Source organism: Molothrus ater, chromosome 21 (genome assembly GCF_012460135.2).
Source record: "Molothrus ater isolate BHLD 08-10-18 breed brown headed cowbird chromosome 21, BPBGC_Mater_1.1, whole genome shotgun sequence".
In the NCBI taxonomy this organism is placed as follows: domain Eukaryota; kingdom Metazoa; phylum Chordata; class Aves; order Passeriformes; family Icteridae; genus Molothrus; species Molothrus ater.
In genome coordinates this window covers 8028460-8056457 of record NC_050498.2, presented here as the reverse complement: position 1 = coordinate 8056457, position 27998 = coordinate 8028460, and the positions used below count along the sequence as shown (strand labels likewise).

Below are 27998 nucleotides of genomic sequence, written 5' to 3'. Positions count from 1 at the left end.
ATGAAGACATGAGCTTAAACAACAAATAGTTTATTTAGCACACTTAGTGTAATAAATAAATCCTTGCACATGGTAATTCCCTAAGTCCTCTGACCTTTTTCCAGAAGTCCCTGTTCCTGTACATGAAATGCTCTCCTGTCCCTTTTGTGAGGACCAGCACAGGCAATCAGAATTAGGCTGACTTTGGAATTGACTCTTTCAACTCCTCAGAATTCTGGCTCAAAATAAGGTTCCAAAACAGGTTTTAATTTGACTTCTTCTGGTGGCTTGTGAGGCTCTTCTCTCCTCTTCTCTCCATCTTTTAGAAGTGGAACCAATGTTTTCCAGTGCTTCCCTGAAACTAAAAAGGAAAGGAATGGTTAATCTTTTCCCCTCCACAGAAATAGAAGAAAATATACAAGTGGTTTGAACAGGAAGCTGCTGAAAGAAGAAAGAAGCAGCAAGAAAGGACTTTGTGATTTTCTTCCCCATCCTGTTCCACAAGTTTTCCATATTTCAGGTGCTAAGTGCTGACTGCACAGTGAAATGCTTTGGTGCTGGACGCTGAGCTCCCAGACTCTGGGGCTTGGGGTCTCCAAGGCAGCTCCTTGGTTTTTACTGCAGAGAGTCAAACTGTGAGCAGTGAGCCCATTTCATCCTCTGCATTTGGTGCTGGCTGAAAACACCACCAGCTCAGTCACTGCATTATCAGTAAGTGCAAAGCACTGACTGCCCTCCATCAGTTAATCCATGCTGCTGCTTTCACCAGAGTGCAGGATTTGGGTCTCTGAAAGCCTCACCTCTGCCAGGCTTAATGGAGAAACTGAGATTTCGTCTGAGGTCCCCAGAGTACCCAGGGTCCTCGTTGATGATGCCCAGATTAGTGTTCCACGTGGACCAGTTCACTTCATCAACCCTGGGGAGGCAACAACAAACCCAAGATCTATTCTAAGGATCACCAGACAGCTCCAGGATCAGTTTATATACCACAAAATGTCACCTCTCAAGCCTGAGATCTGACCCAAAACCCAGATTAAACTGACCATTGCAGACACTATTAGTGCTCTATTCTTCAGAGTGATCCAGGGGGAAAGTTCTGCTTCCCATCACCAGACACTTGAAGCTGTTTGTCTACAAAAGCTTGTTGGCTTGATACACAAACAAAGAGGTTACCTGAAGCACCATCTGTAATCATCTTGGCCATCAGGGGTGATCCCCACCAGGACTTGCTTCCCAGAGCGGAACGAGTGCCTCAGACAGTTCAAGTAGCTGTTCTCAATGTCCAGGATTGTGATGGCTCTCTGCCAGGTAAAGGAAAGCAGAGCACTGAGGGACTGCTGGTCAAAGTCAAACAAATCCTGAATTCTTGCTTTGTTTTAAAAAGCCTGAGTTTTTATCATTGTCAACATCTTAGAGCTGACACTGTAACTCTGCAGCATCACCCTTTGTTAATATGTCACTGAGAATGCTGAGTTACTGCCCCATGAATAAAACTGTGAAGTTCCTCTCTTACCTCCAACAAAAACTGATTCTGGTAAAGATTGGTTTTCCCCTTGCATAATCTCCCTCTTCATAGTCTGATCAGGATTTTCCATCATACAAAGCCAAATAATTTAGTCCAATTACAAAAATACTTCATTGCTTACATTCTGAAAATCTGTGGAACACTGGCAACATCTGCTTAGTCAAAACATCAAATATACATGGAAAAGGAGCTAATACACTTTTTTTAGGAGCTGTTCAGGTGAATCAGAAAGAAACAATGACCTGCTATTTAGATACATGTCAGCTCCTAAGGATTCTTTCTGAAATCTCTTCTGACTCCCCACACCTTTTTTTTTGGACAGCAGCCTGACAGAACCAACACACCTGGAGTTTCCAGATGCTCTTGCTCTCCTGTGCAATTTTGTTGACAGTCTCTCCCATCAGTGCAATGAGCATGTTGAGCAGGAGGATGTAGGTGAGGATGACATAGAGCACCAGCAGGATGACAAACACAGATTTGAACCTGTAATTCTCTGTGAACTCCAGGTCCCCCATGCCAATGGTGAACTTGAAGAGCTCCAGGCAGGTGTAGTAGAGGCTGTTGTAGGAGGTGCGGCCCCGTTTCAAGTGGCAGCACCTGGCATAGTCAGAGATGTTTGTTTCCTGCCCCTCGTTGTCATCTTCAATCAAAGTCACCACAGCTGGGGCAAAAAGAGAATTCACACAATGGAAACACAGTTTGAGATCATAACTTCATTGCAAGCAGTGAAAAGGAGCAGAGAGGTAACACACTTTCCCCCACAGGCACGTTGACCTCAGGGAAATTGCCCTATAAAATATTCCCCAGAGCTGACACCCTCTTAGCAGGTGCTGGCTCAGTTTTCTCCACATAGAAAAGGATGACTGGTTTTCTATTCAGCTTTACAACTTTGAAAAGTTGTATGAAATTACTACAAATAATCGTTATTCTGAAGAGATTTTTTTTTAAATTAGGTTAATTTGTTAGGTTTTTGTTAGGATCAAAATGGCTAAGCAACTTGAAAAACTAACTTTTCTGAGATTCTTTAAGGTAAAAAAAAGTAACTCCAAGTAGAATATTACCTGTGGAAAATCCCAAGAGGAATACAAGATAGACAAACATGAAGCGACATAAATCTCTAAGGATCATCTGTAGCATGTAAACAGAGGAAAAGATTTTAAAACTTGAATGTAAACTGCAACAAAAACTGGTAGAAAATACTGCTTTGGCTCAAGAATGCATCTGCTCTGAACTGGCTGTTCATGCATTAAGCATTATTATTTAGCTGAGATAATAAACTTTAATACAGAAAACATTTTTCTCTTATCCATGCAACAATTTACCCACAAATGCAACACTTACACATGGGAACAGTTTCCTCTTTGTGAGCACAAACCACATAAAGGGAGTTTCATCTTTCTTCCCCTCTTGGGCTGGCTGGCTACAGCACAGAGAGATTTATTAGCCAGCTACTGCCTCTTGTCTAATTGCTCTGTTTGGCAACACTTTATCTATACCTGGAGAAATTTCCAGCTGGTAGAAAGCTGGGCCATCTCCCACCAGAGCAGCCTGGTGAGACTGTTCTCAGTCTCCTTGCATCCATGCCTACCCAATTATAGTTCTTTTCAAGCATGGCAGGTAATAAAAATAATAATAATAATCATCATCATCCTATCAAGACTGCTATAAAACATATGGGTGAAGAGCAGAGAGGTTTTTTTACATCACTTACATTTTATCACTTCACTCAGAAAATAATAACAAAGGGTAGCAGAGTCATATGAGAGGCAGACACGGCCTGGAAATGGGGCTGCAGGCAGAGGTTCCTGCGGTGAGGCTCTGCTGCCCCCTCAGGCGCTCCCTGCACTGACCTTGGCGATCATGACCGAGTAAATCCCCATCTGCTGGAAGCCCCGCGTGTAGTAGAGCATGTTGGCCCAGCCCAGGGCCAGGGAGAACACCATGGAAGCCACGTAGAGCTCCTGGCCACAGAAGTAGAGCACCACAGAGCTCAGCAGGAGCAGGGAGTGGACAAAGCTGGAAGACAAGAGTGGTGTGAGTGCAGAGGCCTGAGCTGGCCACAGGTGCTGGGAACAGAGCAGCCCCGTGGGGGAGAGAGCAGAACAAGGGATTGTCCAGCTGGGAAGAGAAAGGGCCTTGGAGAGGCTTTCTGCATAAACAATGTGTAAATCCCACTTGGAGATCTATTCCTAACTCCTGCATGACACACTGAGCATTCAGACACTTAATTTGCTTTACCTCCACAGGAGGTCACTGACCCAGACCCACGTGTTCAAGGATATCCACTGGCAATTCTAAAGACCCAGGGAATTATAGCAAAGCTCCTATCACAGGTGGCTTCAGCCTCAACTACAGATACCATACACTGAGATGCAATCAAAGATATTGGAGCTTACAAAAGAACCTCACTGTAGCCATCAACTATCAGTGTCCTGAGTGATGGGCGCCTCTGCACGAAATACTGGATCTGAAAAGGGAACAAAGACCAGGTTTGCATCAAGGAAATGTTAATATCCCCTGTGAATTAATTAACTAAGCACTGACTCCTGTATCAGGGAGCTGGAACCCATAAAACACCTCAAAGCCAACACTGGTGCAAGATCCAGGGAGGACCCTTCCAGTAACATCAGGTCAAGGAAAATGATTTGTATCTCTTGACTAAAACATGGATTATCTAAGCAGCCAATGTTCATGAATAGGAAAAGCTTGTTTGATTCTCTCCTACACCTACCAAACAGCAAAATGAAAATTTTCAAATATCTTACCCCTCTGAAAAAAAAATAGAGGCCTCCCAGTACGCTCAGGATCTCTCCAGTTACTCGAAAATATTCCCCAGTGCTGTAACCAAAGGTAAAGGGAGGCTGTAGAAGACAGGAAAACAGATATGTTCAGCAGAACTGGGATAGAAATACCTGGCCTTGCCTGGAAGCAACTCCATTTCTGGGGGAACAGGGAGTGGTTAAGTTTCTCAATGTGCTGCAGCAAGGGGGCAAGACTGGGAAGCAAGCAGAGTCAAATCTCTCTCCTGCCTTTTGGAAAGGGGAAAATTTGGATGCTAAGGGCACACATTCAAATTGGGATATCATGCAGTGGGTGGTTCCCCTGACACATGACAGGATAATGTACCTTTTCATTCTTCTGTACAGGTCTGTAGTAAGCAGCTGCAGTGAGGATGGTGATGTGCATGGTGTAGACAAAGAAGTTGAAGTAAAACAAATGCTTGACAAAGCGGTCCCACTTGTCCTGCAGCAGCCTGTTAAGGGGCTCCACCAGCAGCATCTCGTGACGGTTCTGTGCAGGAGCAACAGGAGAATTTTGGTAGGACCAGAATATACTGGACTTTGAAAAAACCCATACTCTATAAAATCTTCAGCAAATGATCCCTCTAGCTCCCTTATGCTCAGGGTGGAGGTTGCTGTTTCATGGAAATGAGGGAAAAGATGCTCCGTGTGGAAGATGAGGCTCTCCCCAGGCAAGGAGGTGCAGTACTCACTGGTGTCTCGCTGCTGTAGGCAAGGATCTCCAGCACTGAATTTTTCTCACAGGTGTCTATACAGGACAGGTCATAAAGAGAGGAGTGGACAGGTCCATAGGCCCATTCAGTGAACTTCCTGGACAAGTGTCTGCACTCGGGGTCTTTGATCTCCCGTCTGAGGATGTAAGCGAAAATCTAATTGCAAAAGAACAATACAACCAACATTTCAGTGCTAATGAACTTCTCATTCCTCAGCCTCTCCACAACACAGGAAGGGTCTTTTCTCCCCAGTTCAACTGAGCTGAAGCCAAACCACTGGAGCACTGCAGAGATCACAGGATGAAATAAACACAGTTAATTTTCTCACTCTGTGGTGGGAGATGAGAAATACAAACACCTCTTACAACTTGGAATTATATGTTTCAAAACTGCAAGAGAAAAACAGAGATGTTACACATCTCTGAGCAGTCACTTTGAATGGGGACTGCCAGAAGATGAGTTACATCAGCCAGTGTGAAATAAAAGAGCTCCAGTGGTTCAGATGATATCAGAGATACACTTTCTGTTTCCTCTGGGGCTGCCTTGCATACCAGTGGGGTGTGAATAAACCAGCTGGGCACAGACACACTCACTCTTTGTAGCCTTTAAGGACTGTGCAGTTAAACAGCAGCATTAGTTCCCCTTAACTAAAAGGCCTCAAAAATGAACTTCTAAAATCCATTCTGCATAAATGTTTTACATGTTCTCTCTATAATGTGACACAGCAATGGGACAGTCAAACACCTTTGTTCACCTACCCCTATCTTCCCTGTTTTGGCTGCCAGAGTTAAAGGAGTCAGCCCTTTCTTGTTGGTGAGTTCTTCCAGCTTGAGGATGGGATTAATTTTGGCACCAAGGATCAATATGTTGTTATACATCTTGGTCACAAACTTGGTGTTATCCTTGGTGTTATCTGCAATCTCCACCAGTGTGTGCAGGACCATGTTGCCCATGGAGTCTTCAGCAGCAATGTTGGCTGCCTGGTAGGGATTCTCCAGGAGGAACTTCACAATGCAGAGCTGGTTGGTGCAGGCAGCCAGGGACAAAGGCAGCTCTCCTATGGCAAGCAAAGGGAAGGAGTGGTCAGAAAGCCCAGTACTAGAGGTGCATAAACAGAAACATCACATTGGTTTCATCTTTCACCATGAGAAAAGATTAATCTCTCTGTCTGGAACAGCACTAATTCTTGTAATAGCTGTTAAAATAGGTTTTCTTTAGTTTAACTACATCACAGAAACAGAGCTGCTTAAAATACCCTGCCAGGACAGGAGCAGGTTACAAAGGATACAGTGCTCAGAGAACAAAGGAAAGCTGACACCAGGCTCACACTGAACACCATCAGCTACCAACTGTGCTTCTTTATAAGCTCAGTCTTTGGGAGGAAATATTTGGCCTAAAGGTGGAACAGCCCATCTGGTACTTCTGAGCCTCCAGTCCCACACAAACAGGATTATTTAACAGCTTGTACTTGGGATGCTGCTAGGACAACTCCATCAATAAAGACCATACTGTGCTCACTCCTACCAAAATAAAAGCCAGATTTCCCTTTGATTTTCCTGAAGAACTCCCCACAGGCTCTGGCATGAACATCTGCTCCATTCTGGACCAGGAGCTTCACCAGGTACATGTTCCTCCTCTCGATGGCAATGTGAAGAGCAGTCTGGCCTGCAGAGACACCCATCAGACAGGAATCCTCAGCATTTAGTACAGACTGAGAGCTTTCAGCACTGCAATTCCCTCAGCTCCATGTAAGATGCTGGAACTGAGAGCTCTGCAGGCTAAAACGCTCTACAACTGAACAGGGAAAAAAACCACACAAACAGCAAATGCAAGTCATTAAATCACTGTATATCAAAAATGGCAGCATATTGCCCCTAACAGGGCACAGCTCCAGCACAAAAGCACAGATTGTCAATAACACACCAGAACTTTGGGGTGCATAAAGCCTCATGCACAAGACTTTGAGAGCCCTGCCTGACCCCATTGCAGTCTGAGCACCCTAAGCATTCACTGCAGCAGCTGCTTCTCTTACCCTTGTAGTAGTTGTCAGTATATTCTGCATTAACAAACTCTTTCAGAGTTCCAGTTTTCCTCGCAATATCCAGCAGCAAGGGAATGGTATCATTTTTCCCATCATGTAGATTCAGCATGGCTTTCAGTAAACAGGTTTTGCCAGTTTCAGGCTCTGTAAAACAAAAAATTGCAGGTATATAGAAGTGATTACAAACCCACCATCTAAACCCAGGCAAGCAGGAATTAATGAGGTTCTTTTCAAAAGACAAGAAACCTCATTTAGTGTTTCACAGAAAATTTCAGCTCCTGTAACCTTCCAATCAATGGGTTGCCCAATCAATAGGGCTATTAAAGGACCTCCTGCAGACATGTCACATAATTATCTGTTTTATTTTCATCTCGGGAGCACTACTGGAAGAAGAAGAAGGCAACTCAAGGTATGTGACACTAAAAGATACCTTTGAACTCCTCATCTGTGAGATGCTTGAAGGTTCTGTTAAGGTAGAGTAGCAGGTCACTGAGGTCCTTTGTGTTGCCTTGGGCTACAGCATCAAAGATCCTTCTGCGGTCATAAAATCTGAAAGCTTTTTCTGAGCAGCCTGTGATGGAATCTGTAGATAGGAGCCTAACAAGGGGAAATGTCAGTTACCTCAAGTCAGGTATTTAGCAGGCTTTTTATCAACTACCAGAACACTGCTCTTCATCTGCTCAGGTGAAGTAGTAAATGCTGCAGATCAGAATAGGTACCTCTGCAAAGACTAAAAGAACAAAGTCTGCAAGCAACTCTGCTGATAAAATTACAATTCTGTTGTTGAAAAGCTGAGAACAAGTGATGAAAGAGGCATTGAAGCTTGGCAGTGTAACTGCAAGCCTGGAGCCAGGCAATCCCTTGTTCTCACTCTGAACCATGTCCATTCACCAGAGCAGCCTCAAGCGAGTGAACTGAGGCCCACTGCCAATTTTGGGCATAATATCCATGGAGATAGATATTTTTAGAGATGCCAAGAGACAACAGTTATTGTCACTTTCAGTTGCAACATTCCTTAATTTGGCATGGAAAATACTGAAACTGAAAAAATGGTCCTGCTCAAGTGGAGAGAACAAATGCTGCTCTAAGAACCATGGCCTGCAGCTGTCAAACTACTCATTACAACCAAATCTCACCAGGCAGACTTACTTGTGAAGTTTGCCCCTCTCCAAATTCACGTGGAATTTGATGACAGAAGGTGCCATCAGGTGATCCATCTGGCAGAAGGAGTCCATGGGAGCCATGTCCTTGTCACTGTCCCCCATCACAAAGCGGCCCCGTCTTGCAAAAATGTTGCTTTTGGGTGGGTGCGCCCGGGAGCTGAGTGGGCCCTGGGGGTTGTCAGGGGCTTCCTGGACAGAGTCCTCCCCATCTGTGTGTTCATCTGTCACTTCAGATTCTTCCATGTCAAAACTGCCAAACTTCTTCATCTTCCCAAGGATGGAGGACATGATGAGCCAGCAGTCTGTGAGGAAGGACACAAACACCTCAGGTCAGCACTTACAGGGCCATGAGTCCCTTTTGCCCAGGAATGTTTTCCACAAACAGCAGGGAGTGGGTTGGTTGCTCTCATCCCAGAAATGAGGCAGATGGACACATTCTCACTGTGCCCACAGCTAGAACAGTTTAGTAGGGTCTTTATTCCATTTGTATCTGTTCCCACTGCCCTTACCCATTCCAGAATGCAGAAAGCAAACCAGAGCATCCCAGAGCTTCCTGTCCATTTCCCTGCAGAGCTGAGCCTCAGCTACCTCTGCCTAAAACCACTGCCTCATCCTCCAGTCATTGCTAAAGCATGAACAACCTCAAACCCCCAAAATCTCTGCTTTTCTTCTCTACTTTCTGACTGGTTTGTGCCACAAACCATTCTCATGATTCTATCAGGGATGTGAAAAAGCCCAGCTTGTGCCATAACCTGACCTCTGGAATGCTGAGCACAGAGGGCTTCCTGCACCCAGGAAAATGATCCCTTTAAGGGCTTTGCCAGATGCCTGATGGAAACTGCAGAGTGTGATCCTTGAGAGGTGAGTGTCACCTCAGCCATGAGGCACGGAAACGCAGAGGAGAGCTTAGCACAGATAAGAACAACCACAGCTGATCTTGTCTGATTCACAACCACACAGAACCTGACACAAGCAACAAATACACAACCAGAGAATGCTCTGGCTGGGAAGAGACCTTAAAGCTCATCTCATTCCACCCCTCTGCCATGGCCAGGGACACTTTCCACTATTCAAGGTTGCTCCAAGCCCTGTCCAACCTGGCCTTGGACATTCCCAGGGATGGGGCAGCCACAGCTGCTGTGGGCAGCCTGTGCCTCCCCACCCTCACAGATAACACACTCTGCTGAGGGTAGAACAGGTTGCCTTTTTTTTTTGTTTGGTTTCTTATCAACCTGTTTTAATCAGACAAATATTGTCCTCGTGCCAGTGAATGGAAAATATCCTGGAATTCCAGCAGTGGAGACAGGAACACATCATATCTGAACTGCTGCACAGCTGGCTTAGAGACGTGCTCTGAAACCCCACACTGCTTGGAAATCCTACAGCTTTGAGCACAGGAATGTCACTAAATCTTTAAAAGCCTCAAATTATAAACCACATTGGAGTGGTCAGTAATTTTCTCCGTACAGTCAGCATGAAAACAACATGAACACGCTTCAAGGTTGTTTCTCTTCACAAGAAAAACATTCTGAGGGTTGTGTGCAAACCTGCATTGAAGCTGGATTTTCAGTTCTGTGGGAATAATTCATGTTTACATCAAGGGTCACTTACATTTTTCTGTGAAAATTTTTGTCATTTGCGTTTTCTATAATTTTGTACAATATACACATAAATAAAACATCAGTTTGCAAACTTGCACATTTAGGCTTACTGGAAACAATCTATCTTAGCACAGATAAAATGCTAATGACTGCAATTTAACTTGCTCACCTTTCAAGTAATTTGTCTCCTTAGAACCACTCTGAAAGAAAAACATAATATCTTATTAACTGAATTGTCCTATAAATAAGAAATAAAAATATTTCTATTTGAAACAAGATACTAAAATTACAGAAGAACTATTGCTACAGTGAAAAAGGAATAAAACCAGTTCTATAAAATATAGAAAAAATACAGAGGGAATATAGTAATGTATAATTTTAATTTTTTGTCTATTTAAACTCATGTGGATTGAACCAAACAGTGAGTGGCTACAGAACACACAATCAATTACTTTTACACAAAATAAATATAAATGTGCAGAATAGGTTCAATCCTGTCTCCCTGGCAATTGCTCAAACCTACATTATACATGCTTTCCTTTCTAAACCCTGGTAATTTATTTGATAATGAAGACAAAGCTGCATTTCCTCATGAGTAGGAATTTGCAAGGGAAATAACCTTCACAAATCTGAGGAAGGATTATCAAAAAAACCCAATAAGCATTATCTAGTTTAAAAAATGCACAACATACTTGACCTCTTTGAAACCCACATAAACAAAAGTTTCATGCAATGAACAAGGAAATATTTTGGCTAGAATGCCTTGCCACATCACAAATAACAGAGTTTAAAAATAACCAACCATGCTATTCAAATATACATGCAGAACTTACAAATACTGACAAAAATCCTGTCTTCTGAGAAATGGTCCAGCCTCAGTAAACACCCACTGATCTACAGGAATTTGGTGCCAGATATTCCTCCTCCAAGGTGCCTGGACTGCAAAGCCCTCAGAGTTTGCTTCTCCACCTCATTTGTCTGCAAAATGTGATGATTTTTAGAACCAAGGGAAGTTCACTGGAAAAACAGAGAATAGAGCAATAAGATAATTAAGAACAATTCTGGAACCAGAAGCATCAGTGGCTTCTATTCCCAGAGGTTTAGCAAAGCTCTTTACAAGAATTGCAGTAAGTTGCTGCTGTTTTTCCCTCCCCTTTAATTGCATTTAGTAATGGATATTCTTCTCCAGATTTCCTCTTCGTAAATACACTCAAGTTTGCAAAAAATAAATTAAAAAAAACAAAACCAAAAACAAACAGCACCCAAACCACCAGACAACAATTGTTTCTGGGGGGCGGGGGTCACAGTTTCAATTCTTGAATTTCAATTCAATTTACAAAACTTTGTAAAATCTTTCATGTGTGGCTGATTTAAAGATAAATATTTTAACAATAAGCTAATTCAGAACAGAGTTGAGGAAGAACCAGTAACAAAACCCTTTTTATTATTTCATGTTCCTCCTACGTTTTTTTTTTTTTAATTTTATATACAGGTATGTAAGGGTCAGCCTCTAAATACTAATGTTATGAGGAAAAAAACCCCAATTTATCTAATCCTGGATGGATCTAACACCCTCAAAAATTCAGAGCTGTGTCATATATTGCTAAATATATAATTTACATAAGATCTTTTTGACAGAAACTGGTCTGGAGAAACAGCTTTTCCTGAGGCTGTTAGGCTGGGAGCAGCCCCCCAACTTCCTGAGATTTTGAGTAGAATATGAAATTATTCAATAAAATTATCAGTCTTTTGTTTTGTAAAAGGTGGCTGTCTCTCTAGTCTTGCCATCTATCCATGAATACATAAAGGAATTATGTATTTACCTATTTAATAGCAAACTAATTATACTCCTTAGAAGTGTGGTACTCAGAGTAACAAGGCTCTTTATTAATGCATAGATATAGATTACCAATAGGCAGCTCCTCAGCAGCATCCAAAATGCTGCAAAGGCTTTTGATGCAACAGCATCATCAGCTCTTGCCTGTTATTCAATAGAAATGAAAGCAGACCTGTTGATAAAAATATATTTATAATAATGCAATAGGAAAAACAACATATAACAAATTCAGACTTTTTCCAACACCTCTGGTCAACATTTTCTCTGTAACATTCAACAGTTCTCTAAACATGACATGGAATGGAAATGAAGCCATCTCTGTGATTAAGATCTCAGAACTCAGCACAGCTTTCTCACCATAAAAATGTCAGTCCTGATGTTGCTAATGAGCAAGAGGGGAATCCATGTCCATATTCCAGAGGAAACATGTGCTTCCTAGGAATGAAACTGAATGCAGATAACATGAAACACCTTACTTGTCTCCAAAGTTATTTGAGCAAAAGAAATGTACATATAGACAGAAAAGTATAAATGTTTTAACATTAAAATAAAGACTGGGAGAAGAAAGAAATTCTAAGAGAATAACATAGGGGATAAAACTTGGAACTTTTACAGGAGTGCACAAAAGCATCAGAGCAAATTACAGACAGCAGCTCATCTCTCCCAGCCCTTTCCAACATATTTCCTAGCAGGAAAATGAGCCTCACAAGAAGTGTCTTTTTATGCAGAAAGTTAATGGATCTTTCCCAGTCACTCAGATAAATTTAATGTGATAATTACTCTCATTTCACAAATGGGAATGAGAGAGCAACAAAATGTGCAGACCCAGGAGAAGCAGACATTAAATGCAGGGGGTTTGTCCCACTGTAACGAATGAGAGTGCATGTGGAATAAAGTAAAAACCAAAACATTATAGAGTCAGGAAAAAACCAGAAGCTGCATCAGGCCATTCCAAATAATGACTTTATTTACTATGGAACATCACCATAGCTGCCCCTACAGCAGCATCCACATCCTTCCCATAAAGCACAGGGAAAGGAAAAATCCTCTCCACTTCCTGCCTCAGCACCTCGTTCCTGGCAAGGGCACTGCCACTGCCCAGGATCCTGCTGACCCCCAGCTCCTGCAGCTGCTGCACAGGGAACATGGAGCACAGGTTCTCCACGAGGCCACGGCACAGGGCTCTGGTGACATGGCCCAGGGACAGCTCAGAGGCACCAATGCTGCTCACTGATGCCAGCAGCTCTGGAAGGTGTCTCTCTCCAAATATGGTTGGCTGGACTGAGAGCTTGCTGTGTTTTTGGGCCAAGGCTGCTTGGATTATCCTTGGGTAGATGGCAGATTCCTGAACCTGAAATCCTGCAGATGGGAAATATCTCGTTACCAATCTGAAAGGGTCTTGTGTATCTCACATGTGGACAGTTACAGAAGACACTGATGCACCTGTTCAGCAAAATACTGGATATCTTTTTCTGTGCCCCAAAGGTAATTGTGTGTCCAAGATTATGAACCATAATTCTACCCTCCAACTGTACCCAGAATGTGCAATAGCAGAAACCTTTTTCTGATTGCAGCAACTGCCTTTCCTGACAACAACAGCTACTCCTCATTGCCTGTACTGTCCCACAAAACAATGTCTTTAAAGGGACTGACAGCAGGGCTCAGCTTCAGTGGCTGGATTCCATGTGAATGCAACATTCACCTCGAGTACTTACTGAAAGAACAATTTCAGAGCTGATTTCTGTAGTGCAAAACCCAAGAGATTATTAAAAAACCTGTCAATGCCATGCTTAAAGCACTTAGATATTCCATGAGTTTGAGTCTTAAAATCCATTAGTGCTGTGAAATATGCACCAAAAGGACTCCTTTGGACTGCAGTCACACAAAATTACAGGCTGCTGTCCTCAAATCTGCCAACCTTGCCTTTTGAAAATCAACTTGCACAAAATAACTCTGTGCTTGAAACAAAAGAAGGCCTAGAGGGAATATGAATGTGGAGTCCAAGCATGACTGTCCCAGCATGTTCAAAAGCTTCAGCAGGAAATTCCAGAGATCTGGGAAGCATGACCCAGGAATTCCATCCTTGTTCCCTTTATGGCATGATGAAACAGCTCCAGGCTTGTCCCTTTGCTTCAGCTTCCTTTTACCTTGATGATCAACCCCAGTTTTGTGCTTCAACTCTCCTTGAAAGGACTTACCCAGCTCTTGTGCCCACTGTGCCACCATTCCCACAAATGCTGCAAGCACGTTCCCTCCATTGAGTGATGCTGCCACTGCCAAGTAGTCACCATTGAAGTAGGGAAAATAAGTGACAGCTGAGGAAGGATCTGGTGCCTCTGGAGGCTGGAAACCCAGGGGCATTGAGATGGTCAGCTGAGCAGAGGTGCTGATATTAAGAACTAAAACATGCACCAAAAAAAAGAAAGAAAAATAAAGAGTTTTACTGAGCTACCCTGAAGGAGAACAATGAGAGAAACAACTTAGATACCAAAATGACCATACCTGCATCGGTCCTCTCAGTCAGACAGGAATAAACTGAGCACTGGAAATCTCCCAGAGCAATTCCCACTTTTGCTCCTTGGGGTATCCCATGCCATGCACAGGCTGTCCTGCCTGCAATACTGCCAGGGTCTCCCACCTCTGGAAGCAAGTGGACAGGAAAGCCAGAATTTTTCAGTCTGGAAGCAGAACAACATTATTGGAATAAAGCAGTTTGGGAATGTGTGGTATTACTACAGAAAACTCTTTGAAGTCACAGATGAACCTGGCCACACATTTGTGGCTGCTGGATTTATGGATGCTTTCACCAGTTTAGAAAGCTTGGCCTTGGACAGGGGCAGCATTCCAGCCCAGTGGGTTGGGTAAACCAGTCTGGAAGAATAAATTGTTTTCCTTTCTATGCAATCTGAGCACCTCAGATTATACAGTGCATGTTCAGCAAGTTTAACCTACTGATGTCATATGGACAAGCAGGTCCAGGGTAAAGGGACAATCACAAAACCAGCAAAAAATGCAGCTAGAGTGTCAAAGAACTCCAGTTGTCATGCAATTAGTAGTTCACAACAAAATCATGAAGAGTTAAGTCCAACAAACTCCTTACACAATCAGCTGCAGGTGCTACAGCAACACCACCACATTAGTAACAGTTCAGTTCAGTCAGCAAAATGCAAATTTCTGTCACTCTTTCATACCTTGATGAGAAGATCTTTCACCTTGGAGTCCTGGCCTAACCTAAGCCCTGAAATATATAAGGCCTTAGCACTCAGCCCTGAAAGAGCAAATCATTAAAATAAATAAGTAAACAAATAAACTGATTCCTTCTAAGATTTCCTGTAGCTTAATAGCTCTTAAGTATTATCACAAGTAAGTCTTAGAAATTATGAAGCTCAGCTCAAAGAACCAGAGAGTGGTAACTGTTTACCATGGCACAGGTAACTGTGGCTGCACTTCTCCATCCCACTCCCCACAGAAAGGGGGAGAACAGCTTGAAATCACTGATAAGTCTCTCAGCTCTGCTGTTTGTAGGTATTTTTAAAACTACTGGGCCAGATTTTATCAGATTAAACAGAGCAAACTCTCAATAGCTCCTCAGTACAGGCTACAATTGATTAGAAATAACTCTGAATCCCTTTCTATCTGTAGCACATCAACAGTCAGAGCCCAAGGAGGTGCTCGCACTGCCTGCCACGAGCAGTGCACAAACCCCCCTGAATGGCCTCAGCACTTACATTTCAGTATTCCAGCTCTTGTTTCTGCAGTTAAAATATCCCCAGCTGGCAGCATTCTGGACAGACATCAGTGGCTTCCTCAGGTCACACAGCATGGCAACCACGTAGTCCTGGATCGTGCCAGCTGCATCATAAGCCTTCAGAAAATCTGGACTTTTAAACAAGATGTTTGAAACAACAAAAAAAACCACTCAAAAAACAGAGGGGTTTTTGCTTTAAAGCAGTGAGAGAAGACAGTTTTCATTGTTAGGGGGAACTTCAGACATGTGGGTCCATTAAAATATCAAACAGCCATCTCAGTGATCAACCTGAATTTTATTGTTTTGGTTTGGTTTTTTAAATGGAATTTGTTATCCAAGCTGCAGCAATACTTATCTGCAGATGGAAGATGGAGAGAGGGCAGCTTTAAGGAATGGGTTGTCAAAGGTTCAAAAGCACAGCATGGAAAAAAATTACCAGGAAAGTAGTAATTGTTTGTGTGAAATAAACAACACTTTGTTGATCCCAGAGCATTACTGAAAAATAGGTAAATTCCCACTTGCTGTGGGATCCACAAATTATATGAATGGAAATGTACCACATGTGAAGCAAAACAAAGCAGCTGGACTCATGACTTATGCAGCTCCAAAGATCACACCAGGCTCCATAGATTTGCTGGACACACAGTGAAAAAAAAACAAGACCTAATAAAAATTTCCCCATTCATTGAACCTGAACTCATTGCAGAGGAAGAGACTGGCTCTTTGAGAAAGATGAAACTGAAGAGCAAATCTTGCTGATGCCAAATCATAAGTGAAAAATTATATCCTCTGCAAACACACCACAACAAAGCAGAGCACTTGTGTCACCCCATGAGGATCTGTCTCAGTGTCTGAGGAAGGAAGGAACTGAAATTAATTTAGAGACTCTGTTTTGGCATCTGGCAGCAACCAGACCAAGCAACTCTGTTACTGTTTTAGGCATGTCTGTACTTTCCACAGGGCAGCACAAGGCAAAATGACAGTGTTCAAACTGCACTAGCAGAGCTGCTCTGAGCCATGGGACAGACCAGAGTTACTCTCTGATACTTTAAAGCTTCTACTCCTATATGATCAAAAGCTTATCCTTTTGTTAGTGATCTGTAGTATTTTTATGAGGTCAGAGACTCTTGCATGCTTAATTGCACATAGTTTATATGAAATACTGCCATTTTAAATATTCTTTGACTACTTAATTAAGATTATGATTACAGAGAAGCACAGCCCTCAGCCTGCAGCAGCATTAACGTGCTACAAGAATACTAATTGTCACATCAATCCAAGATGAGAACAGCCTTTGGAGCAGCAATGTACCTGTTCTTTGAATACCAGAAGACTGTGGCACATCCAAATCCTGTAGCCAGGCTCACGTGTGACTGAGGCAGAGGAAGGGAGGTGAGGAAGGTGGGGCTGCAGCGCCCATCCTGCCAGGTGACCAGGTGGCTGACCTTGTCTGCCTCAAAGGCAGGGCCTGGGCCACTCTCTGACCACTTGCACCCTGAGAACAAAACAGAATCCAAGAAATCCAGGGACTCCCTGCAGCACAGCCTGCCTGGCATTCCTCATTTCTGGACACACCTGACAATTTGTTAACTATATCAGAAATAGAGCCAGTAGAGAGTGTAATGAAATTGTCTCAGTCTTAGTTTTGAAATGACAAATGAAATTGCCTTTGTCTTAGTCTTAGTTTCCAGCCCTAGATAACATCATAATGCAAATTCTCCTTTGTAACACAGAGAATGGTATCCAAAGCCTTCCTTCTCTTGAAGAGAGATATTAAAGATACAACTTAAACACCAGGTGAGCCTCAAAAAAACCCAACCACAGTCTGCTATGAGAGGTGAGGAGCTGGCATGGCAGCTCTGACATGAAAACCTCAGCTGGGTTTTTGGGTTTTTTTTTTAAATCACCAGCTGGAGAATGCTGCCTCAGTAATGAACTGCCCAGGATGGAGAGCACAAAGCTGCATCACCTCTGGAGCCCAAGCAACAAGAAACCTGCATCTGAGAGTATTTAGCAGTGCACTGCAAAGTGCTTAAGAGCAAAATCCTCATGTACAACAAAACAAAGGTAGGACAGGGTTTAATTCAGGGTTTAATTCAGTTTCCCAGTCCAGCACGTTCCCTTTGAGCAGAGAACACCACACCTCTGAGGAAACTTTCCCATTCTTCCACTGGAGAGGAGAGCTGGGCTCAAGCACTGTTTGCCTGCACATTCCAGGGCACAGCTCTGACCCCTCCCAGGCCATCCCTGGACACAGGGCAGGGACAGGACAGGTCACTCACTCTGCAGCTGAGGCAAACTCTGGGTTTTGGCCACAGAGCAGAGAGTCAAGAGAAAATACTCAGCTTCCTGACTCCCACAAGTATGGCTCAAAAATATAATTCTTGGGTTGGATACAGGGCTTGGAACTCACACAGCAAAAAGCAGCCCTGGAGGCTGGGAGGTGCCATGAGAAACATGCAAAATAAAACACATACTTTTTCTTGTTTCCTCAATTCCCTGTTCTATCAAATCTCCTTGAACTGAATTTCCAATTGGCTTGCTTTTCTCATTTTAAATGGATTCTAAGAAATATTATTAGTCATAATCTAACCCTAAAGGACTCTATTAAAATTTTTATTTGTGTCCCAAAGGTCCTGGATTCACTTAGTCCACTCAAAACAAATGAGAGCAAACACCCTCTTTCACTTGATAGAAATGAAACTAAAGTGGCATGTGGCTTTAGGACATAAAATATTTACCAATATGACATAAGAATCTGTGCCTGTGAATACACAAGGCTTTGTTATGCAGCTCCTGGGACAGCTGGAAAGCAACAACAGCTCCTCCAGTCCATCAGCCCTTGGACTTCTTTCTTTCTAATCATTTTTGGTATTTAATGTAAAATTACAGCCAGTAATGAATAGTACAGTGCCCCTTCAAGCAATTAAGACTCTGACAACTTCTGACAGGCAGTGACCAGCACTTTTGGGAAATCTGCTCTGTGGTTTACAATACATCTTTACTTCATCTGCATAACTCCTGTCATAATAAGACTTGTATAATTGTCCAGATGAGCACAGTACAGGGTTAAGTGCAAAAGACATGGACCCACTCTCTGGAAGCCTAAGACTTCAGAAGGTCCATAAGACATTAGCCAAGAAGATAATCCATCCCTATCTCACAGGGCTGGCAATCCAAGGCCTGGATTCTTCAAATATCCTCCCTATCACAAGGATTATCTGGGGATTTGCACAACCAAGCCCCACATGACTACCATGACTACCTCACTGCAGCTGACTTTGTCTCTGAGGTCTTGGCAAGCAGCTGAGCATCCACAATCCTGACCACACTCCTTTCCAGCTCCTACTAACAGAAGCATAAGCAACAAAATGAATGCAACATGACATTAATGCATGACTTGCTAGGAAAAAAAAGTCTTGGGATTTTGGGAAAAAAACAGAGTTTTTGAGATGCTGGACAGCATCTATGTAAGGGGTTTATGAGGTGAATAAAATCGCCCTGCAAGTTATTCACAGGATGCAGAAGTTCTTTCAAAGGGCAGCAGATAGCATGTGATGGAGAAACAATTAACAAGGCACAAATATGCTATTCCTCTTTTATGTTAATAATTGTGCTGAACCTGCAGGGATGTCATTAGGCTAAATCCTTTATCATTAACTATAGTGAGTAGCTGAAATTTCAGCAAAAAAAAGCAAAATTCCCATAAGAGCTCTTCTGTTAATTCTGTTTTAGAGAAGACCAAAGTGATGCAGCAGTTTAATGTTACAATTTAATTTTGTGCATCATAATACTCTGAGCAGGAATGTTAAAGAATGAAAGTTACCTTTATCACTTTTCCAAAACACAACCCCATGCATTTGTCCAGAAATCCCAATGTGGGTGACTTGCTGAAGCTGCTGCTGAGGCAGAGCAGCAAGGCATTCATTCAATGCTCTTACGATTTTCTGGACATCCTGCTCCATTCCCTGCAATCACAAAGCATTATCCTGAGCATGAAGCCATTAGGATTCACTCAGTGTATTTATTAAACAAGGCTGCTTTAGTCAGAAGTGAAGGACAGAATTCATTTAATTTAATAGCATTTATGAGAGTAATATTCACTACTAAACTGTAACAAAAAAAAGAAAAGAAAAATTGCAAAAAAATCCCACAAACCCACAAAAACTAAAAATCAATACTACTAAGTTGAGCCTCTTAAGCTGAAGGCCAAATAATTTTTAATTTCCTAAATAACCACACTCAACTGTAACTTTAAAAAAATCCATGACCACTGACTACAAGCTTTCATTATTTCACCTTATCTATTGCTCTTCATTCTCCTCACAGAGCAAAAAATCCATGTGTTCTGGCAGGTGTGCAGCCTCCCCTGCCTCTTTCCTAAAGCTCCTCCCTGTTTACTCACTGATGATTTTGGTGATGCTGATATTCAATTTCTGGATATTCTATTCCTAGAACCACCCGGGAAACTGACCCAACAGTTCCCCAGAAGCTTTCACACTTTCAAAGGTTCAGGTTACTTTGTGCCAGACCCGTATGATGTTTACAAAACTATTGCAACAGAGTCTACAAATAAATGTGAACTTTGTGCATAGGTACTTTAAGCTGCAAAAATTGGCAGGAGGAGGGCTGGCCTGTTTGGTATCCTTGGTATCAGAAACAGTGCACATACTTTATGATTCTGATTAATCCTTTTTTTAGATTGAGCAGCACAATGGATGTAAAGATCTTTAACAGGAACACTTCTTCCTGGTTATTTTCACAGGGAGTTTCCAGTTATGATTTCACCTCACACTGAAGTGCTAAATAAAATACCCTTCCAGTTGGCAAGTGGTTGCTGTTTCCTTACTGGGAGTGTCAAAGACAAGGTGGTGGCTCATGGGAGAACAGTTTTACAGTGTCTTAGGCAATTTTTTCAAAACCTGTGTCCTTTTTAAGTCAAGCAGTTCTGCTTGACTTCCTTGAACGGTGAGCAGGGGGTGTTTTAATCCTTTGATACCCAGACATATGCTGCTAATCTGGGCACCAAAACAATCCAGGAGAGCCACTGCACTCTGCGCAATGTACCAAACAACCCAAGCACTGCAAGGCAAGGCCGGCGTCCTGCAATGTCCCTCAGCACTCCCTGAGGGGAATTGCAGGATAATTGAGCCCTTACCTGCGGTGCAGCTCCCGGGCTATCGCTGTGTGCCTGCGTCTCCCTGGAGCAGCTCTGTGCCAGCGCCAGCCCTCGCTCTGTCCCTGTCACCAGCGCTGCCTTCACCGACGTCGTGCCCAGGTCAATGCCCAGCACACAGGTGGGCCCGGGCCCGCCCGCCGCGGCCATGAGGGGACGGCTGTCACCTTGTCACAGGCGGAACAACACCCACCAAGCTGAGCCCCTCACGGCCCCCGGTGCCGCCCGAGACCCTCCCGGCCCCCGGTGCCGCCCTGCGGGCTCTCAGGGACGGGGCAGGACCGCGACCTGGACTTCGCCCTCAGGCTGGAGGTGCTCCCTGCCCTCAGCGCTCCCCGGTCGCTACCCCTCCACTGTGACAGTAACAGAGCGCCCCTTCCCCAGCTAACCTGCGCTGCTTTAAACCATGCTTTTTATCCAAACCAAACCACCACGGCGCCCAGCCCGCCCTGTCCCCCCGCTCACGGCTCTGCCCCCCTCATGGACCCGCTCCGCCACACCCAAGATGGCCCCCGGGGGCGGCCGCAGCGACGCGGTGGGCGCTGGGCGGGGAGTCCACAGGCGATCGCCTCACGTGAGAGCTGAAAAAGGAAGAACCGGGACGGCGCGGGGCACTGAAGGGGGTGGGTTACCGCCCGCTCCCCGGTACCGCCGCCTCGGCAGCGGCGCGTTCCAAAGCACCGCGCACCGCGCTCCGCCGGAGCGCCGGAGGAAAGAGCGGCCGGACTACAAGTCCCAGCGTGCACCGCGGCGCGCCGCCAGCGGCGAGGGTCTGGCAGGGGCGCGGGGGCTGCCGAGATTTGTAGTCCCGCGCGTTGGGGTGGGGCGGGTCCGTCACGGGAGCAGTGCTGAGGTAAAGATGTGCCCGGGACGGGGAGAGCGGTACCCTCCGAGGGGAGCTGAGGGTCCCTTGGCCGGGCTGGGGGCCGTGGTGCTGCGGAGGGAGCCGCTTGCCGCGGCTCCCAGCGGAGGGGATGGGCTGTGTGGCCGTGTGGGTGCTGAGGAAAGCTTCTCCCCTGCTTTTTCCGCAGCTTTTCCACCATGAGGACGCGGTACCTGCTCCCCGCTCTGCTGAGCCTCTCGCTGGCGCTGCTGGGGCCTGGCGGTGAGTGTTTGGTCAGCGCAGCTTGGGCCCACAGGGCTCCAGATCAGTAAGAGATGGAAAAGGGCAGCTCTTTACTTATCCCATTACATCTCTCCAGGGATACCCGTGCCACGCTTCACATCAGCTCTTCTCTCACCCCTTACCTCGGCTTCTTGTGCTCCTACACTGTGCTGAGGTTGTGCACCTCGTGCTCCAAAGTCACTTCTGCAGATTGAATAGTGCCTGGGGTGCAGTCAGTGATGAACTGGGAGCTCCTCTGCACATAACTTCTTACAGACAATGTGTAGTATGTGGCAGCAGAAAAAAAAGTGTCCAGGCCAACCTGTGCAACCTGTGTCTCTCTCTGTTTCTGTAAATGTACATTCTCTTGCACATCTGGGTACTTGGATTGAATTTGTGGCCCAAGAAACAATTTTATAATAAATTTGGGGCATTTATGACTCCTAGATCACCAGGATCACATCAAGAACCATGGTGGGTTTGCAGTACCTTATAATCTTCCCTTGGCATTAACTTTTGTTACACTTCAAGCATTTAAATTACTTCCTTGCAACATGTTCAAGTGACAGTTATATACTTCTCTTTTTAAGTTGCTTGGTTTCCCCCTTTGCTTTTTATTGTGTGAACTTCGTGATTGATCTGATACTGCAGGGACCAATGGGTAAAATATCTATGGCACAAAAAAAGTAGATTGTTCTTCTTAAGGAGCTGTTCATAGTAATTGAGACTTGTGTGGGTGTTTTTTTCCCCCCCCCACAGATGGAGCCATTGTGTTGTCAGTCCCTGAAGTGGTTTCTCTAGAAAGTGGAAGTTCAACAAACGTCACTATCTCACTGAGGTAAAATCACGATTGCAGCTTTACTTTCCCTTTGGAACACGGGCTGCCCTCCATAAGTGAATTTACAGTTCCTCCCTTTCTAAAAATTGATGCTTAAGAGAAACTTGCATTTCCTAGAAGGATCACATCCTGGACAAATGATCAGTGGAGTTCTTTAGGAAAGCTGTGCAGGACTGTGTCACTTGGAAAGGTTTTATTTGTTCTGTTTTGTCTTTCTGCTGTAATTCCTGTCCTTCATCACCCAAAGTACTTGTGCCTTGTTTCAGCAAAGGGTAATGAGCACCAGGACAGGACAGGATAGGATAGGACAGGATCTTTTGGTGACTTTGCCACTTGTGTGGAGAAGAGGGAGGTACAGTGTGGCCATCACTGGATCAGATAAAAGAACCAGTGCAATATCACACAGTTTGGTACTGGTTCCTCTGAGCATGAGGCAGCTTCTATTGTGTGTGGGCTGCTCATTGCTGAGAGGATTGAGCAGATGCTCCCCTGCAGCCCTAAAGCAACCCCTGAGCTCAGGTACCAGCCTAACTTGTTTTTTCTGCCTTCTCAGGGCCCCACTAAATGAGACACTGGTGATAACTCTTAATATTACACACTCCTCAAAGCACAGCACCATTGTTGAACTTCCTGATGAGGTGAGTGAGAGCACAGACTTGTAACCATATGCAAAAAGCTCCTGCTGCTATGGTGCAACTCCTCTTTCTTCCCTCTGCTCTGCCTTGCAGGTACAGTTCCCTGCAGGTCACACTAAAGTAGAGTTCAAAGTGAAAGCAGATGATGTGGGACAAGTAACAGTTTACCTTTATCCCAATAATTCCAACTTAACTGGGTGAGAAACTGGTTTTTTTGTTCTACTTACTATCCTGTAGCTTCCTAAAAGTTGGGGTAACTATTCCTAGGAGTTAAATGGGACATGGGTGGGATGCAGTTAAGAAGATTGGTAACCCTGCAGCAAATCCCCAAATACTCAGGTAAGTAGAGGGCACAGAAGCAGAGTGGTGTCTTAGATTTAATTACAAGATAACTGAGTTCTCACGGCTTCTTAGTCTGGTTTTAATAGTGCCTCCCAAAAGTATGAAGATCACATGTCAGCTTTTCTGCTCTGGGGAGCATTTGGCTGTCAGTGTCCAGTGGGATGCTGTTCTTGCTGTGCAGGATCTGTTCTGGAGTTCCTGGGGTGTGTCAGTTAGGGGAGCCCTCTCCTCACAGATGCCAGTTCTCCCTCCTGGGAAAAGCCCAGCCAGATGGAGAAAGCTGGACTGCACTTGCTTGTGGCTCAGATATTACTGAGCAGCAGGGTGCTCCTATTTTACTTCCTTGTTTTGCTTCTGCTTTTGAAACTCGAGGCAAAGGCAGAGGCGAGCACGTGGGATGCTCACAGGGCAGCACAATCACGAGGGTGAGGAGTGCAGCTCTGCTCTTGCCTAACAGACCCTGTGCTGAGGGAGGGGAAGCCACTGGCACAAGGTGACCTGGTGACCATGGTGAAAGGATGGAAAGGAAAGACTCAGGGAGTGGGAGGTGTCCCAAACATAACAAGGTCACAAATGAAAAGGGGAGCAACTCAGCTGAACCCAACCGAATCTTTATTGTCTTGTCTCAACACCTGGACTCTATTTCCTCTCTCAGAGCAGAACAAGATAAAATCTCCTGAGAAAAGCTTTAATTAACTGATTCTTCTTGCATTAACCATCAGGCCTAGGATTCAATTTCAAGTGATTCACAGCATCATAGTGAGGTATGCTGATGAGGTGATTGGCTGGATCTATTTTGTTGCCTGGTCCATCTCCTTTTATCCTCAACTCTTTGAGAACTGGCGACGGAAAAGGTAAAGAGATGTGTTTGCAAGTCACTAAAGCACTTCTGCAAATCATCCTCATAGCTTCAGCTACATCTGTCTTGGTTATTGGGAATTATCCATGGAAAGGTGGGGAAAAAGGCAAAGGTAGGGTCTGAATAATTGCAGCCCCAGTGAGATTTTATACATGCAGGTTGGAGGGAAACCAAGTGCATCCTACAAACACCTGGTCCTAAGATTTGGCATCCAGTATGAATTTGTGATAGAGGAGACTTCTCCATTCCTTTTGGTGCCATGTTGTAAATCATCTGGCTGAGGCAGCTGTGATGATCACTGTCAAAGATTACCAGCTGTTTCTCAGACACCTCCTTGTAGTGTCACATTTGGCCAGCTCCCCTTGAGCTAAGTGACTCTGAGTAGGAGCATTATCACATATGAGAAGGAAACCATTTGATCTGGCAATGATGCACTTGTGCTTTATGGATTCAGGCTGGAAGGGCTTTATCAGGCTGAGCTCATGGAGGGGTGCAGCTAAAGAGCAGAGACACAAATTGATCCATGAGAGCTGTTATTTCACCCAGCTTCCTGATGAACTCACAGCATTGTGTGGTCACAATGCCTGAAGCTTTTGCTTACACCAGAAACTGTTATAAATCAATACATTCCAGGGTCAGTTTGTCCCTGGAACTGCCTGTAACTCTCTAATGCATGTTTCTCTTTTTTTTTTCCCTCTTCTCTAGCGTTGTTGGACTAAGCTTTGACTTCATAGCATTAAACCTTACTGGCTTTATAGCATACAGTGTGTTTAATGTTGGGCTCTTCTGGATTCCCCTGATTAAGGTGAGCATGATTCTCTCTTAACACGTGCTGGGGGGTGGGTCTGTGCAGAAGGGAGTCAAGACACGTGGCTGGTTTTGCTTTCTCTTACCTTTAGGAGGAGTTCCTGGTCAGTTATCCCAGCGGGGTGAACCCTGTGGCCATCAATGATGTTTTCTTCAGTCTCCACGCAGTGGCCCTGACCCTCCTCACCATCATTCAGTGCTGCATCTACGAGGTGGGTCCGGGTGCTGGGCTCACCTGTGGGCTCTGCCAGAGCTCCCTCTGCCGGGCACCTCCCTGCTCCATTTGGGCTCCAAAATCCCAAATTCCCTGCACTTCCACCGGCCTTTCCAGGAGCCAGGCTTCACAGCCCAGCTGCCTTCAGCTTTCCCAAGCTAGGAGCACCTCCACTAACCTGATCTACTTCAGCCTCATGGATGTTCTGAGCTTATAAGTAAACTCCTTAGGGACTCAAAATAACTGAGGCAAACAGCCAAGTTCATAAAGTTCCCAAACAGCTCTCTAGCCAGCACATAGATTACAGCTCTTCACAGCACAAATGCTTTGCTGTTTCTTTGGGCATTCTTCAAGCTATGATAGGATTTTAGATACTTCCTGCAATTCAAACACAGTTTTTTCAGCTTCTTTCCTAAAACAGCTGAAAATGCCCTTTCATAATTCACACCTTTTCAAGTGAAACTGATTGTTACAGTCAAGTGATTCTTACTTAATCCCACTGATTGTTCCAGTCAGGTGGTTCTTTGTTTGATTTTCATTGTATAAACCTCCCATCTGAACAGACCAATTTTCTCACTACATAGATGGTAACTTTTTCTCTCTTTGGGTTCTTCCTCTGGTCATGCTAAATCTAAAATTGTAACAGCCCATCTGTCATCATTGCCAGGTACTACAGAATTTTCTAGTGAACAATTAGAAAGCAACCACAAATCTTTTACTATAATGGTATTATCAGCCTTTTGCACATACAGGAACTCCTGATCTCGTCAGATTGAATTTTGGAGCTTTGTTACGGATTATGCACCATAAATACTCAAGAATACTGTTCCCCCTTGCTCAGGGACAGCAGTGTTTTAAATTATTGATATGAGTATTGCTCATCAGCTCTTGCAAACCTCCAGCTGGTTGCTGTAGCACTTGCTTAATTTTAAAGTTCTCCTCGTGGTACCAGCCTGACTGGTAAAACAGGTTTGGAGTGTAGTGCTGCAGGGTCCTGAGCAAACTGTATCTTTGTGTCTGGGGATGTGTGACCTGGCCAAAATGTACCTGTGTTTCTATTTCAGCGAGCAGGTCAGAAAGTCTCCAAAGTTGTTGTTGGACTCCTGGCACTTGCATGGATCTTCACCTTCACAACGCTGTTCCTGGCTGCAGCTGAGGTGATGACATGGCTGCAGTTCTTGTTCTGCTTCTCCTACATTAAGTTAGCAGTCACACTGATCAAATACTTCCCACAGGTAAATCTGAATTATTCTTCTTGCATTCCATACCCCTGCCACCCTAAGCTTGCAGTGTGTACTCTTGAAAGTCTGAAGAGACTAAACCACCAATGATTATTTATTAATAGTGACAAAGCAGTAGAATTGTACTGAAAACTGCCTGCAAGTCAATCCCAAATCCTGTGCAGGACACTCTGACTGACTTCTTGTCACACTCCCAGGCCTACATGAATTTCCGCCGGAAGAGCACTGAGGGATGGAGTATTGGAAATGTGTTACTGGACTTCACTGGGGGAAGCTTCAGCCTTCTCCAGATGTTTCTGCAGTCTTACAACAATGGTAAGCCTGGAACTGAGGTGCTGGAGCCTGTCCTAATGGGGTGGGAAGTCCACTACAAAGCAGGTTATCTCAGAAGAATGATGTTTGTGCTGTGTTGTGGGGAGCAGTTCTTATGGGAAGGTTAAAGAATCTTTCATATTCCTTCAAGATATAAAATGAAGTAGCCACCCTGAAGAAACCACAGGAAAAGTTATTAATTAGCTTTGCATAAGATGTGCACTGCAGTCAGTCTTGGGTGTGTCTGAGCAGTCCAGGTAATAGACATGAACTTCTCTAAAGGGTCTTAAGACTACACTTGAGGAGTCAGACTTAACTCTAATTTTGTGTTTGACAGATGAGTGGAGGTTAATCTTTGGAGATCCAACCAAGTTTGGCCTGGGTGTCTTCTCCATCATCTTTGACATTGTTTTCATGGCCCAGCACTACTGCCTGTACAGGAGACGAGGCTACGAACCTTGTGAATAACAAACCTCATTTGTGGAGACTCAAACTTTAAACTGAACTTGGCCCTACCCTCTCTGAGGGCTTTCAAGATTCTTGCTGCCAGTTACCAGAAATGCTGATTCTGATTTCTGCCTGTGACTTGATCCTCTCTGGGCTGGAACACAAGCTGTTGCCTTGCCAAGCACTGGCTGCCAGATGCCTTAAGGACAGCAAGCTCTCAGCTGCACACGGGGGACTCGTGCCTGTTGGAGCTGCACACACAGCTCAGAGGGAGCTGTCCAAGCAGCACATGGCTCTTTTTTCACCAACCACAGGGAAGAGAAAGACCAAAGTGATGTCTTTCTGATTGGAGGTGAAGCACAAAGAGCAGAGTTCTGTCTTCCAAAAATCTGAGATCATGTTTAAGCAATCACTTCATATCTTTAAGTAATGACTGAAGACTGTCTGTGGATCCAAGTGCTGCTGCCGACCTTTCCCAGACAGCTCACAGTCCACCACCACTCAGGCTGGCCACAGTGGTACATCACAATAATGGAGTTTGTAACAAATGCACAAATATTACCATTTGAACTCTTTATTAAAAAAAATCCTAAAAAACAGAAGCTGTATTCTTA

The 27998-nt window shown here is 44.4% G+C and overlaps 2 protein-coding genes across 6 annotated transcripts; one reads left to right on the top strand and one right to left on the bottom strand.

The window, feature by feature from the left end:
* Nucleotides 1-14: 14 nt before the first annotated feature.
* On the bottom strand, nucleotides 15-21255 carry LOC118694048 (sedoheptulokinase-like). 3 transcript variants are annotated; one of them, XM_036394950.1, is made up of 19 exons: nucleotides 13859-13966; nucleotides 12018-12107; nucleotides 10657-10840; nucleotides 9993-10023; nucleotides 8209-8524; nucleotides 7490-7656; nucleotides 7051-7203; nucleotides 6543-6683; nucleotides 5777-6075; nucleotides 4998-5174; nucleotides 4631-4795; nucleotides 4270-4365; nucleotides 3901-3971; nucleotides 3355-3520; nucleotides 2566-2632; nucleotides 1849-2165; nucleotides 1153-1280; nucleotides 780-895; nucleotides 15-340 (listed from the first exon to the last, which is right to left on the bottom strand). In XM_036394950.1, the coding sequence occupies exons 5-19, from the start codon at nucleotides 8508-8510 to the stop codon at nucleotides 207-209; spliced, it is 2499 nt and encodes an 832-aa protein (XP_036250843.1). In that variant the 5' UTR covers nucleotides 8511-8524; nucleotides 9993-10023; nucleotides 10657-10840; nucleotides 12018-12107; nucleotides 13859-13966; the 3' UTR covers nucleotides 15-206. The 3 variants fall into 3 exon arrangements, 2 of the variants coding, with proteins under 2 accessions (XP_036250843.1, XP_036250844.1); XR_004981368.2 differs by lacking the exon at nucleotides 15-340 and having other exon boundaries at nucleotides 788-895; nucleotides 1988-2165; XM_036394951.2 differs by lacking the exons at nucleotides 15-340; nucleotides 780-895; nucleotides 1153-1280; ... (13 more) ...; nucleotides 10657-10840; nucleotides 12018-12107 and adding exons at nucleotides 12610-13019; nucleotides 14163-14338; nucleotides 15389-15541; ... (1 more) ...; nucleotides 19235-19376; nucleotides 20567-21255 and having other exon boundaries at nucleotides 13859-14059.
* On the top strand, nucleotides 21090-27981 carry CTNS (cystinosin, lysosomal cystine transporter). 3 transcript variants are annotated; one of them, XM_036394952.2, is made up of 11 exons: nucleotides 21279-21354; nucleotides 21616-21689; nucleotides 22449-22527; nucleotides 23081-23165; nucleotides 23256-23359; nucleotides 24227-24358; nucleotides 25069-25168; nucleotides 25263-25382; nucleotides 26449-26619; nucleotides 26823-26940; nucleotides 27275-27981. In XM_036394952.2, the coding sequence occupies exons 2-11, from the start codon at nucleotides 21626-21628 to the stop codon at nucleotides 27403-27405; spliced, it is 1104 nt and encodes a 367-aa protein (XP_036250845.1). In that variant the 5' UTR covers nucleotides 21279-21354; nucleotides 21616-21625; the 3' UTR covers nucleotides 27406-27981. The 3 variants fall into 3 exon arrangements, with proteins under 3 accessions (XP_054372967.1, XP_036250845.1, XP_036250846.1); XM_036394953.2 differs by lacking the exon at nucleotides 21279-21354 and adding an exon at nucleotides 21415-21437; XM_054516992.1 differs by lacking the exon at nucleotides 22449-22527 and having other exon boundaries at nucleotides 21090-21512.
* Nucleotides 27982-27998: the final 17 nt, after the last annotated feature.

What these genes read in the sequence shown, in the direction of transcription:
- CTNS (XM_054516992.1), top strand. Translation starts at nt 21,090, where the DNA reads ATGGCCCCCGGGGGCGGCCGCAGCGACGCGGTGGGCGCTGGGCGGGGA. An exon ending in CCTTGGCCGGGCTGGGGGCC is followed by an intron (nt 21,513 to 21,615) that starts GTGGTGCTGCGG and finishes CTTTTTCCGCAG; the next exon opens with CTTTTCCACCATGAGGACGC. An exon ending in GGCGCTGCTGGGGCCTGGCG is followed by an intron (nt 21,690 to 23,080) that starts GTGAGTGTTTGG and finishes CTGCCTTCTCAG; the next exon opens with GGCCCCACTAAATGAGACAC.
- LOC118694048 (XM_036394950.1), bottom strand. Translation starts at nt 8,510, where the DNA reads ATGTCCTCCATCCTTGGGAAGATGAAGAAGTTTGGCAGTTTTGACATG. An exon ending in CCTACAGCAGCGAGACACCA is followed by an intron (nt 4,796 to 4,997) that starts GTGAGTACTGCA and finishes GCTCCTGCACAG; the next exon opens with AACCGTCACGAGATGCTGCT. An exon ending in CCTCTTGGGATTTTCCACAG is followed by an intron (nt 2,166 to 2,565) that starts GTAATATTCTAC and finishes TTTTTGCCCCAG; the next exon opens with CTGTGGTGACTTTGATTGAA.